Below are 14608 nucleotides of genomic sequence, written 5' to 3' on the forward strand. Positions count from 1 at the left end.
GTATGCTCTGGTCTGAGTCGCGTTGTACAAAACTGGCGATAGCTTTTCGAGCTAAAGGATAGCTGATGACCACCAACCATGGTTAGCTGAATACTAACGTTAGCCAGTAAACTGGCTAGCTTCTATTGTGGATTTCAGATTTGAGGTGAATAATACTTGTATTTTTATTTTAAATTGGTGAGGCGGGTTGCAGGAGAGTTTTGAAGTTGAGTTTTTAGAAAATAAAATATGAAAAAATGTAACTATACACAGGACACGACAAGACAAGGACAAAGGACGTCTGACTGCTATGCCATCTTGTTTTAAACGTGATAAGGGCTAAAAACAGGTGTACTAAATACAACATGAAGATCACATGTATTGGTCGGTCCCCCTATAGTTGAACAGTGATCTTCTGTTGTAGTCATCGTGGTGAAGTTAACCACTACTTAAGCAGGACTGTGCACTGCAGTGACCTGAAGCTGATACACTTATGCACAGACAACACCGCCGAGAGTATCGTTAGGTAAACCTCAACCGTCTAAGAAGCCTTGTGCTGACGAAATGGTTCCCAGTGGAGCTTCACAGCATGACAGCTGTAACCCAAAGGATATATACTGAACAAAAATATAAATTCAAAAATGACTTAGTTACAATTCGTATCAGGAAATTGAAATAAATAAATTGGGCCCTGCCGGTTGGACGCACTGCCAAATTCTATAAAACGATGTTGGAAGCGGCTTATATGGTTGAGAAATTAATATTAAATTCTCTGGCAACAGCTCTGGTGGACATTCCTGCAGTCGGCCTGCCAATTGCACGCTCCCCCAAAACTTGAGACACCAGTGGCATTGTGTTGTGACAAAACTGCACATTTTACAGTGGACATTTATTGTCCCCAGCACAAGCTGCACCTGTGTAATGATCATGCTGTTAAATAAGCTTATTGATATGCCACACTTGTCAGGTGGATTGATTATCTTGGCAAAGGAGAAATGCTTACTAACAGGGATGTAAACAAATTTGTGCACAACATTTTAGAGAAATATGCTTTTTGTGCATATGGCACATTTCTGGGCTCATTTCTTTCTGCACAAAAAACATGGGACCAACGCTTAACATGTTGCGTCTTATATTTTTGTTCAGTGTAGAATGCCTAGTATGCTCACAACTGTGTTGCGGTATAGATATTGCTAGCTGTTGTGTGTGTATATATGTAATTGTATTATTTATCTTTTATGACTGTACTGACAAATGACTAAATGATTTCAGCTGCATCAAACCATTAAAGTGTTGACTTCAACTGGTTGATCAATTCATTGTGATATTCAGTAAATGTATTTCAATAAACTAGCTTCAGTCTTACTGCTAAAACAAATGATGCAGGTAGTTGGTTTATCATTTAAACTTTAATTTGTTGCCAAGTAAACATGTTTTAATTAAACGGTAGATTAGTCTGTCAATATAGAAAATAAGTAGACATGACTTGTATTTGCTCTAGAGACCGAGGTGAGTTTACACAGCAGTATGCAGGAACAGTTATCCCTGAACTTGAGACATCTGTGGCATTGTGTTACAAAACCGTACATTTTAGGGGCCAAGCTGTTTAATCAGCTTCTTGATATGCCACACCTGTCAGGTGGATTGATTATCTTGGCAAAGGAGAAATGCTCACTAACAGGGGTTCTAAACAAAACATTTTTGAGAAATTAGCTTTTTGTGCGTATGGAACATTTCTGGGATCTTTTATTTCAGCTCATGAAACATGGGACCAACACTTTGGAAGTGTAGGGTATCTCTCAGACTGCCTGGGTGGCCAGTAGGGGCGTAACAGCCGCAGGCTCAATATATGTTATTTTCATCCCGCTCTCTCTGTCGGTCTCTGCTCTGGCCTGCCCCCCCTCCCGTTTCTATTTCCCTCCGTCCATCCCTCATGCCGATGTCTTATTCATATCTTCCTCTGGGTCTCTGGAATTTAATTGAGGACCTCTTGAGATTGTTGGGATTCCGGGCCGTGTGGGTTTGGAAGAGGAAGAATAAGCGGGCTGATTGGTTCTGCCTGCTATGAATGCCACTCTGGGTTTATTATCTGCAGTGTGAGGCATGGGCCTGTCTGGCTGCTCAAAGATTTTGCTCTAAATTCACAGTGCTCGAAGCACTGTCTCTGGCAGCCTTGGTTTCAGCAAAGATCGCTCTGGCAGAGGTCACTGGCTGTTTTCTTCGCCATTTCTTTGGCTTCAGTACTACTGCTTTTAATTACATGCTGACTACACCGGGCATGCACGTGTGTGCGCTATTGTGTGCATGCTGATTTTGTCTATCCACACCAGATGCGATCAGAACATGCAAGTTTAAATAAAAAAATAACTCTGAACCAACTATATTCATTTGGGGACAGGTCGAAACACATGAAACATTCATGGACATTTAGCTAGCTTGCTGTTACTAGCTAATTTGTCATTGAATATAAACATTAAGTTGATGTTTTACCTGAAATGTACAAGGTCTTTTTTTTCTTTTTGCTGTATCTTTGTAGTATATCGACCCATTTTGAGTCACACAATCGTGTGTTCTCTACTCAGAATATATCCACAGATAAAAGGGGAAACCTTGTTAGTTTCCAGTAATCTCTCCTAGTTGTCTTCTGTGGTTTTTATATGGCGTTGGCAATCAACTAAGGTGCATTACTGCAACCAACTGGAGTGGCGTGGGTACATTCTCCTAAAACCAATGAGGATATGGGAGAGGCTATTTTAGCGCCTGGCTAGTCAGATGCATGCAAGCAGTTTGGATGAAATTATTAATTAACAGAGTACCAGTCAAAAGTTTGGACACCTACTTATTCAAGGGTTTTTCTTTATTTGTACTATGTTCTACATTGTAGGATAATAGTGAAGATATCAAAACTATGAAATAACACAAATGGAATCATGTAATCAAAGTGTTAAACAAAAAAAGATAATGTTTAAGATTATTCAAAGTAGCCACCCTTTCTTTGCCTTGACAGCTTTGCACGCTCTTGGCATTCTGTCAAACAGCTTCATGAGGTTGTCACCTGGAATGCTTTTCCAACAGTCTTGAAAGAGTTCCCAATTATGCTAAGATATGATATGATGTTATTAGTAGATTTGGATAGAAAACACTCTGAAGTTTCTAAAACTGTTTGAATCATATCAGAGTATAACATAACTTATTTAGCAGGCGAGTGGTTATTATGCCAAAATTCTCACAGATGTGAAAATATATGAGCAGAATTGTAGTCTTAGGAAGAGCGTTTTTTGAAGGCCTGTTTTTGAAACTAACCATATTTGATTAGCTCAGGACAGACAATGCAGCATATTAGCTTATTCTTTCCCTGTACACTGTAAATTATATAATCTATTGATCCTATACCTTTCTCTCTTTTGTTCTGAGTAACGATCACTGGACATTTGTTCTAGCTCAACTGCATGTTCCATTTGTTGTGATTTTCCACTCTGGAGAGATCTGATAGAATCCTAATGTTTAAACAGGCCTACCATAGGTCTGCGTCCCAAATGGCACCTGTAGTGGACTACTTTTGACCAGGGTCCATAGTGCACTATATAGGGAATAGGGTGCCATTTGGGAAGTACACTAGGTCTGCTCCAATCACTTAGCGACATCTTGACTATGCGTGCCTGATTGAGCTATATTCAAATGTTTCTCTACTCATGTAATTCTTTGGCATGTATGTCAGTGCGTGCACTGTCTTTTTGTATCGTTACGAGTTACTTCCGTTTGCGCACATGTATGTATCTCCCATGCATGCAAATCTGTGAATGAATGTAAAGCAAGCCCATATTAAATCGTTGTGCATTCAGCAGGGAGTGGTGTCTGGCTACGTTGTGATGATTTGCATGTTTGGCCTCTGGACTTGAGATGAAAGCTTTGAAAGCTCTTCTCGATGGATCAGAGCGTGCCGCGTCTTGTCCTATCCCATTGAGCCTGAGACTGTGAGGCTGATGCTTATTTCTGTGTAGTTTTGCTGAATCACCTAGCAGCATGGCATGCCATGCACAATCATTGTGAAAGCCTGGTAAAGTTGGTGCCGGTGCTCAACCAAAACCACTAACCAGATATTATTTTTGGCCGAAGTTTGGGTTATGAAAATGCATTTTTTGAAGTAGTGAGGAGGCAGAGGAACAAAGAGAGAATGCCAGAAGTATACTTTACCAGCCTGGCATGCATAGTCGTTGAGAAAGCTTGGGGAAGCTGGTGCCTGGTACTTAGCCATAATAACCACTCACAAATTCATTGTTTTGGCACAGAGAGCAGTGAGAGTTGCCAGCAGCTTGTCCAAAGGATGTGTAACGTTGCATAACATACTGTTAGAAATGTATCGTGTAGAACAGATATGATTGTCAGATTCATTCTATTTCTATCTGCAATGTTCAGAACATTTCAGGCTGGCAGGGTATGTTATAGGAAGGCTCTCTGTTCGGACCTCAGCCGCCCAAGTTTCACTGAACACACATGCCAGGTGTTGAATAGAGCAGGGAATATTTTGACAATCTGAAACCTGCAGATAGAACAAAAACTGTTGGTTCAAATGTAGACTTATTAGAACACTATAGTGTCGGTTTTCATTTAGGCTACTATTGTTGTCTGTGTAAATGCGTGTGGGAGGGACCCAAAGTGACATTTTGGTGCAACAAAGCTGCTTTGGAAAGTGGAAGCCATGAGGTATGCAGTGAGAGGCAGCACAGAGAGGTGGTGGGGGTGGTACACCATGGGCTGTGGTTTCAACAAACCAGGACACCCTGTGTGTGGGTGTTTTATTTATATTTGTGAGGTTTCAGTTAGTATGGATGGTATCGTTGATTGTATGATCGTTTTCCTCACAATACTTTAGTGAAACTTTTTCAACCAAAAAAATTGACTGAGTAGGCACTGTTAACAGTGAGCATTAGCCTACAACATCATAGCACAGACTTTGCATTGTCAGGTGGGTTTACCTGACAATGCAAAATACCGCTGTGGGATTCTCCCAAGTACTTGTCTTCAGTTACTTTTAAATGTTCTCAGGTTTGAAAACTATGCCTCCTGGTGCAAGTCAAATCACTGCGCTCAAAGCCAGGTGGTGGCATCACCTGTTTACAGTGTGTGATGTGGATGTGTGGCCCAGCCCTGCTGTGTGAGCAGACCTGGATTTAAATATTATTTTAAATCGTTCAAATATTTTCAGCGTTTGCTTTAGTCTGCCTGGACTGCCAGGTGGGCGGGGTTTCCAATTTTGGGACTTTTAATATTGGTTCTGTTGCAACAGGCAAGCTAAATGACATGCAATTATTTCAAATGGTAGTTAAACCCAGGTCTGTGTGTGGAAGCACTAGCTTCCTCATCCAGTCAGGGGAGGTGTGAACCAGATGCTCGCGTGCACGCTCACACATACACACACTTTGTCGGCGATGGCAACTGTCACTCATGCCCCAGTCACACCATCAGGAGTGTCAGTAATGCCCTGTTACTGTGGCATTGTGCCATTTAAACCCTCTGCCCGCTCAGTGCAGTACCTCCAGATGGCAAGAGCTCTAACACACCTGGCTCCACCACTGCAGACATATCTCCTCTCGCTGCTCGCAGTCTAACCCACCTGGCTCCACCACTGCAGACATATCTCCTCTCCTCTCGCTGCTCGCAGTCTAACCCACCTGGCTCCACCACTGCAGACATATCTCCTCTCCTCTCGCTGCTCGCAGTCTAACCCACCTGGCTCCACCACTGCAGACATATCTCCTCTCCTCTCGCTGCTCGCAGTCTAACCCACCTGGCTCCACCACTGCAGACATATCTCCTCTCGCTGTCACAGGGCTTGTTGTGTTCAATTAGGATCTGGAGTCACTCACTGCATCCAACCGTAAGTGTCTGACTGGCTGTCGCGTGTTGGGCTTGGGCTCTGGAAGGGAAAATACACAAAGATGGGACATCTGAGATGACTAAAAGGAACATTTTTAGAAACTCCAGTTTACAATTGATTGTGGTCATCCAAACTGCTGTTCTAACTTTGTTGAATGTGATATGCTGTCTTCAGGTGTGTATAATTGTATTGTTCTACAAATTGTTTATTGCTGTCCTTTCTGTCTCCCTCCAGGTAAGAGGAAGCCGGTGCTCTCGCTCTCCAAGGATGTGTTTGAGCAGCCTGCTGCTGCCGCGTAAGACTTTCAGTCTTTATCTGCTTTATGACAACTCTGTGTATTCCAACACTGTTATTCCCCTTGTGTAATTACAAAAAAACTCACTATGCAATTAAAATGCGGTTACTAAAGTAGCCTATTAGTACCAAAATTGTATTACCATGTCGTTACTAGTGTAATTACAATGTTACTTGAGTACAAAGGTACAAGAGCAACTTAATATATTAATATAACGTGTTCCCCTGTTTTTTATGATACATGATAATATGAATGTCTTGTTTTGCACACTTTGTACAAAATAATCAAATGCAGGACGACAGGATCTTTATAAAACGTAGCTATACTTTATTAACTTAACTCTGGTGTAACAGATGTGACTGTATTCTCTTTTGCGTTGTGTAATACCTAAAATGTCATGTATTGGTCCCAGTTGCTCTGACATAGAATGAGCACAAGATGTGTGACATGCACCAAGATGACTGCTGTAGCATAGATCGCCTGCACAGAATTATCAGACTGGGGAAAAATCACTAATATACTCTACCGGTCAAAAGTTTTAGAACACCTACTCATTGAAGGGTTATTCTTTATTTTTACTATTTTCTACATTGTAGAATGTGAAGACATAAAAACTATGAAATAACACATGGAATCATGTAGTAAATATGTTTTATATTTGAGATTATTCAAATAGCCACCCTTTGCCTTAATGACAGCTTTGCACACTCTTGGCATTCTCTCAACCAGCTTCATGAGGTAGTCACCTGGAATGCATTTCAATTAACAGGTGTGCCTTTTTAAAAGTTAATTTATGGAATTTTCTTGCAAATCAGTTGTGTTGTGACAAGGTAGGGGGGTATACAGAAGAGAGCCCTCTTTGGTAAAAGACCAAGTCCATATTATGGCAAGAACAGCTCAAATAAGCAAACTGAAACAGTCCATTACTTTAAGACATGAAGGTCAGTTAATCCGGAACATTTTAAGAACTTTTTATGTTTCTTCAAGTGCAGTCGCAAAAACCAAGCGCTATGATGAAACTGGCTCTCATGAGGACCACCACAGGAATGGAAGGCCCAGAGTTACCTCTGCTGCATAGGATAAGTTCATAAGAGTTACCAGTGTCAGAAATTGCAGCCTAAATAAACGATTCACAGAGTTCAAGTAACAAACACATCTCAACATCAACTGTTCAGAGGAGACTGTGTGAACCAGGCCTTCAGGGTCGAAATGCTGCAAAGAAACCACTTCTAAAGGACACCAGTAAGAAGAGATTTGCTTGGACCAAGAAAAACGAAATTTGTCCTTTGGTCTGGAGTTCAAATTGGAGATTTTTGGTTCCAACCGCCGTGTCTGTGAACGAATGACCTCTGCATGTGTCTTTCCCACCGTAAAGCATGGTGGTAATATGGTGTGGGGGTGCTTTGCTGGTGACACTGATTTTATTTACAATTCAAGGCACACTTAACCAACATGGCTACCACAGCATTCTGCAGCGATACACCATCTGGTTTGGGCTATCTTTTTTTTTTTTTTTGAAGGGAACTCCTTCAAGACTGTTGGAAAAGCATTCCAGTTGAAGCTGGTTGAGAGAATGGCAAGAGTGTGCAAATCTGTCATCAAGGCAAAGGGGGGTTATTTGAAGATTCTCGAATGTAAAATATATTTTGATTTAACACGTTCTTGGTTACTACATGATATGCATAGTTTTGATGTGTTCACTATTCTACAAAAAATATAACCAAAAGGTGTTCTAAAACTTTTGACCAGGAGTGTAACTATAAAAAACACTGTATAAATACCTGAAAGAGCACATAAGATGTGACATGCACCAAGATGGCTGCTGTAGCATGAATCTGACATGCACCAAGATGGCCGCTGTAGCATGGATCTGACATGCACCAAGATTGCTGCAGTAACATGGATCTGCTGCAGTAACATGGATCTGACATGCACCAAGACGGTTGCTGTAGCATGGATCTGCAGCAAGAAGAAACCACCATGTATGAATCATGAGCTAAATACTACCACCATGACTTCGGAGCATGCTAGCTAATCGCTCATACAGCAATCGTGTCAAAATGCATGGCTGGAATACATCAAACTGTATATTATGCACGTGTTGAACTCGTAAACATCGTAAATATGCAAACAGAACACAGCACTTCAGAACATGACCTACTGCCTGCACAGAATTATCGGGCTGGAAATAATTTTTTTGAGATCTCCCCCTATCAGTAAGCGCAGCCAATGACATTACACCTTATTGACGTCTGACTTGAACCTACCAAGTGAAATATATAAACATTAAATACACATTTTTGCAGTGGCAAGTTGAACCATAACTAACCACTTTACGCTGGTATGTTCGTGTCTCTGGCCATGATGAACTGCAATAACCTCACGACCTGGTTGGTGTTAACCAATCATAGCACAGTATGATATGACAGCAGAATGCAACCGATTTTTTTTTGATTTAAGTATGTTTCACATGAATATTACAGGATACAATGCTGCTAAATCAACTTAATGATCCTAAAGATGTCACTGGCGACTGTTTCCTCCCATGACTAATGAGGATAGAGGAGGCTAGTTAGAGATGACCTTTTGGATGCGTTCACATACTGTTACATTTGGCGCAATGCCCCAGTGAATATTGTTGATGGAGCACATTTTCACTGTCAAAGAGAAGATAACTCTGGACTAATGCTCAGTTATATTAACATTTAGGCTACATCCAGTTATTCACATGAAATGTGTAAATCATAATGAATTAATGCATACCCGGGTATGGGGTCCATTCTGAATTGAGTTGAAAATTGCTCTAATTTCAATTAAATGGTTGAATTAGAATATCATTGGAATTTGTTTTAAAGAAAGTAGAATTTATTTCAATGAAATCCAAATGGCTTATTTATTCTACACCCCACCAAGTGAATGTTTATTTTGACATATGGTCAGCAATGCCATGCAGCATAAGGTTGAAACGTTTCATTTTTAAAACTCAATTTAAACCATTTAAAATTTGAGGTCTGGAAACATTCCAGGATCATGTCTTGTGTTGTCCATAATAATGAATAATTCCCTTAACGTTTTTAAATATCAGAAGATGAAAAAAATCCCAGAATGCATTAGATCGAACACTGCAGTATACAAGGGAACAATCTAACGTCTCTTGACAAAGAAGAAAAATACAGTGACATCTGAATTACAATCAAATTAATATTTGAAATGGTATGTGTATTTTTTGCATTAAGTGGCATATCCTTTCGATAAACTATTTGTCAAGTGAATGAGACTTTCATGGTTCACCTCTCAGTTGAATTGGTTTAAATTATTTACATTTGACTTCAATTCAAATTTTCTGCATCTTGTGGGGTGTGGCCAATTCATTGTCTGAATTAAATTAATATAAATATATTCAGAAATTCCAAATGTACCCCAACCCTGATGAATACAGAACATGATGTACATGATGTACATAAAAAAAAACAGTTAATCCTAACAACTGTCTACCTTACAGACCCCCAAGAGATTTGGATTCGAAAGCTTGTGTGACCATCGGAGAGAAGGTACCTCATCTAGTTAATGATCAGTATGCTATCTCTTACTGTCTCTCACATTCTTACCTTTCGTCTACCACTGTTCTTTCCCACACATGTTCCTTTGACAAAACCTTTATATAAAACTGAAGAACTTACATAAACATATGTTTTTACATCTGTGTATAGTTGTTCAAACCTCTGTATACTTTAGGTTGAGTTAGGTCCTCTGTCTGTGGTCTGGATGCAGAAAGCTGAAAGCTTGGCTCAATTAAGGGTCTGTGAGCCGTAAAGAACGGCCTAACAAACATTATGACCCAGATTGAACACTTCTGATTGTAGGCAGACTGGAATGTGCTTTACTGCCTGACGGGCAGTAAAAATATTTATTTTAAACTCATCAAATAAGTGGAATTTTCCATTGGCAAAGATGCAAGGTTTTTTTGTCTTACAATATAGCCTGAAGTCAAAGTCAGGGCTGCAATTTATTTTTTGGTTCTTGTATAAAGTGTAAGAAAACAAATGGTCCCATGATTTACGTAAACTTTTCTTTCAGATGAAAAGGGGCATTTGTGGTGTCTTTGGACTCAACCCATCAACCCCTTAGAAGAGACTATATACAGTATTTAGTGTTAATGTTCAAAGCTTTCCATGTTGATAAAAAACTGGTTGGAGTAGATGTTTAAACAAAGACGTAGCTCAGAGCAAAGCAGCACTCTCAAATAAAGAGAATAAGAGATACTCCCACTTAAAATGACCCCCCCGTATGTTGGTAGATTAGGATTTAGTCTTTCTTTTCGTGTTTGTCGCTCTCTGTTTCTGTTTGTTTGCACAAGATGAGGATTGGGTACCAAAAACCCCAATGACCTCTTGTGACTTAATATTTTTATCCCTCTTTTTGTATTCAATGATTACTTCAAGTATGGGAGAAGTAAGGGAAGGAAGGGAGATTTTACCCAGTCTTGCTCTCTCTCATTACATCACTGTGTTTTAATCCAGCCTGACATGGCTCTCTCCCCTGTCTGTCCTATGCAGAACTTTGTGGTGAAGGCCGATGACCTGGAGCAGATCGACGAGCTGGGAAGAGGGGCGTATGGTGTGGTGGACAAGATGAGGCACATGCCCAGTGGCTTGATCATGGCAGTGAAGGTATGTGAGATTTGATGATGTAATTGATGTTCACTTTCAGGAGATCTAGGTCAGGTTACTATATAGCAAAAGCACTTATAGCAGCCTAATTCTGGTATTTTGAACAATCAGGTCAGTTATTTTGCCAATAATTGGGTAAAAGATCAGAATTGGGCTGCCTTTGTTAATGCAGCCATAGTGACAGCTGTTGATGTAATAATTTTGTTGGATGGATAGATGGATGGATGGATAGACTTGATTGATTTTTGATGTCCTTTCGCTCCCACCCTAGAGGATCCGTGCCACAGTGAACACCCAGGAACAAAAGAGACTGCTGATGGACCTGGACATCTCAATGAGGACAGTAGACTGCTTCTACACAGTCACCTTCTACGGCGCACTCTTCAGAGAGGTAACTACCTACTTTATTACAATAATACTTAGACATTATAGGGTGTTTTTCTTAAACCCAAATACACTTTACACTAAACAGCCTATTTGTTTATTTTGTTGCCATACGTTTTTACAATTGCAAAAGTTACTCTATGGGGTTCTCCTACTGACCTAGTTTATTCCTATAAGGAACATAGGCTTCCTACAATGTAATTACCAAAATAGAGGACAGAGCCTTGTAGATATGCTGTTAAGTATATTGGCACCCTTGCAATTTCAAACGGAGTGCAATCAATCAGAATGTTCTGTTTTTCTCTTTTTAAAAACAGGCTATTTTTATCCTGTAAACACATAAAATGAGGATTCCTCAAGGGTTCTATGGTAAGGGGGATTGTTCTATGTGTTGCAATAATGACTAAAATAACCCTTTGAACTCTTTAATGGTTCTTTGCAATTCAGAAAAGTGTTGTTTCATCTTTGAGTTATAATTCAAATGTGGCTCATTTAGAGTATTTTGAGGCTACAAAAAAAATGAATCTGTAATTTAGGTTAATATTGTGGAATAACTACAATGTTGTTGATCCGTCCTCAGTTTTTTCATATCACAACTATTAAACTCAAATGTTTTAAAATCACCATTGGCATCATGGTGAAATCCCTGAGCAGTTTCCTTCCTCTCCGGCAACCGAGTTATATCTTTGTAGTAACTGAGTATATTGATACACCATCCAAAGCCTAATTAATAACTTCAACATGCTCAAAGGGATATTCAACATCTGATTTTGATATTTTTTACACATCTACCAATCCGTGCTCTTTGTGTGACGCATTGAAAATGTCAGGTGCGTGAATGAGGACCCAAAAGCGAATTAACAAACAGAGTTTCTTTAATGATGAACACACGTGGGCTCAGATGGACAGGTAGATTCCGACAGGACAGGACAAGGTTGCAGCAAACACGATGATAGTCTGGTTCAGGCATGAGACACACAAACAAGAATCCGACAAAGACAGGAGCAGAAACAGAGAGAGATATAGGGACCTAATCAGAGGGAAAAAGGGAACAGGTGGGAAAAGGGGTGAATGAGGTAGTCAGAGAAGACAAGGAACAGCTGGGGGAAAGAGGGACAGAAACGGTAACCTAGTACGACCAGCAGAGGGAGACAGGGTGAAAGGAAAGGACAGAAAGACACAACATGACAATACATGACAGTACCCCCCCACTCACCGAGCGCCTCCTGGCGCACTCGAGGAGGAAACCTGGCGGCAACGGAGGAAATCCTCGATCAGCGCACGGTCCAGCACGTCCCGAGAGGGAACCCAACTCCTCTCCTCAGGACCGTACCCCTCCCAATCTACGAGGTACTGGTGACCACGGCCCCGAGGACGCATGTCCAAAATCCTACGGACCCTGTAGATGGGTGCGCCCTCGACAAGGATGGGGGGGGGGGGGGAAGACGAGCGGGGGCGCGAAGAACGGGCTTGATACAGGAGACATGGAAGACCGGGTGGACGCGACGAAGGTATCGCGGAAGAAGAAGTCGAACTGCGACAGGATTAATGACCCGAGAAATACGGAACGGACCAATGAACCGCGGGGTCAACTTGCGAGAAGCCGTCTTAAGGGGAAGGTTCTGAGTGGAGAGCCAAACTCTCTGACCGCGACAATATCTAGGACTCTTAGTTCTACGCTTATTAGCAGCCCTCACAGTCTGCGTCCTATAACGGCAAAGTGCAGACCTGACCCTCTTCCAGGTGCGCTCGCAACGTTGGACAAAAGCCTGAGCGGAGGGGACGCTGGACTCGGCGAACTGAGATGAGAACAGCGGAGGCTGGTACCCGAGGCTACTCTGAAAAGGAGATAGCCCGGTCGCAGACGAAGGAAGCGAGTTGTGGGCGTATTCTGCCCAGGGGAGCTGTTCTGACCAAGACGCAGGGTTGCGAAAAGAAAGACTGCGTAAGATGCGACCAATAGTCTGATTGGCCCGTTCTGCTTGACCGTTAGACTGGGGGTGAAAGCCGGAAGAGAGACTGACGGAAGCCCCAATCAAACGGCAAAACTCCCTCCAAAATTGAGACGTGAATTGCGGACCTCTGTCCGAAACGACGTCTGACGGAAGGCCATGAATTCTGAAAACATTCTCGGTGATGATTTGTGCCGTCTCTTTAGCAGAAGGAAGCTTAGCAAGGGGAATGAAATGAGCCGCCTTAGAGAACCTATCGACAACCGTAAGAATAACAGTCTTCCCCGCTGACGAAGGCAGTCCGGTGACAAAATCTAAGGCGATGTGAGACCACGGTCGAGAGGGAATGGGAAGCGGCCTGAGACGGCCGGCAGGAGGGGAGTTACCGGACTTAGTCTGCGCGCAGACCGAACAAGCAGCCACGAAACGACGCGTGTCATGCTCCCGGGTGGGCCACCAAAAACGCTGGCGAATGGAAGCAAGCGTACCCCGAACGCCAGGGTGGCCGGCTAACTTGGCAGAGTGAGCCCACTGAAGAACGGCCAGACGAGTAGGAACGGGAACGAAAAGAAGGTTCCTAGGACAAGCGCGCGGCGACGGAGTGTGAGTGAGCGCTTGCTTTACCTGCCTCTCAATTCCCCAGACAGTCAACCCGACAACACGCCCCTCAGGGAGAATCCCCTCGGGGTCAGTGGAGGCTACTGAAGAACTGAAGAGACGAGATAAAGCATCAGGCTTGGTGTTCTTAGAGCCCGGACGATAAGAAATCACGAACTCGAAACGAGCGAAAAACAGCGCCCAACGCGCCTGACGCGCATTAAGTCGTTTGGCAGAACGGATGTACTCAAGGTTCCTATGGTCAGTCCAAACGACAAAAGGAACGGTCGCCCCCTCCAACCACTGTCGCCATTCGCCTAGGGCTAACCGGATGGCGAGCAGTTCGCGGTTTCCCACATCATAGTTACGTTCCGACGGCGACAGGCGATGAGAAAAATACGCGCATGGGTGGACCTTGTCGTCAGAGAGGGAGCGCTGAGAAAGAATGGCTCCCACGCCCACCTCTGACGCGTCAACCTCGACAACGAACTGTCTAGAGACGTCAGGTGTAACAAGGATAGGAGCGGATGTAAAACGATTCTTGAGGAGATCAAAAGCTCCCTGGGCGGAAACGGACCACTTAAAGCACGTCTTGACAGAAGTAAGGGCTGTGAGAGGAGCTGCCACCTGACCGAAATTACGGATGAAACGACGATAGAAGTTCGCGAAGCCGAGAAAGCGCTGCAGCTCGACGCGTGACTTAGGGGCGGGCCAATCAATGACAGCTTGGACCTTAGCGGGATCCATCTTAATGCCTTCAGCGGAAATAACAGAACCGAGAAATGTGACGGAGGAGGCATGAAAAGTGCACTTCTCAGCCTTCACAAAAAGACAATTCTCTAAAAGGCGCTGG

At 42.5% G+C, this 14608-nt stretch overlaps 1 protein-coding gene across 2 annotated transcripts in view; it reads left to right on the top strand.

Moving 5' to 3' along the window:
• The window catches only part of map2k6 (mitogen-activated protein kinase kinase 6), a 56260-nt gene that overhangs the window by 25710 nt on the left and 15942 nt on the right, over positions 1-14608 (top strand). For both annotated transcript variants that reach the window (XM_036960499.1, XM_021581080.2), the window contains exons 2-5: positions 6092-6152; positions 9655-9703; positions 10709-10822; positions 11094-11213. In XM_036960499.1, the coding sequence (XP_036816394.1) occupies positions 6092-6152; positions 9655-9703; positions 10709-10822; positions 11094-11213 (344 nt within the window). The remainder of the gene's footprint in view (positions 1-6091; positions 6153-9654; positions 9704-10708; positions 10823-11093; positions 11214-14608) is intronic.

Source organism: Oncorhynchus mykiss, chromosome 23, assembly GCF_013265735.2.
Source record: "Oncorhynchus mykiss isolate Arlee chromosome 23, USDA_OmykA_1.1, whole genome shotgun sequence".
Classification (NCBI taxonomy): domain Eukaryota; kingdom Metazoa; phylum Chordata; class Actinopteri; order Salmoniformes; family Salmonidae; genus Oncorhynchus; species Oncorhynchus mykiss.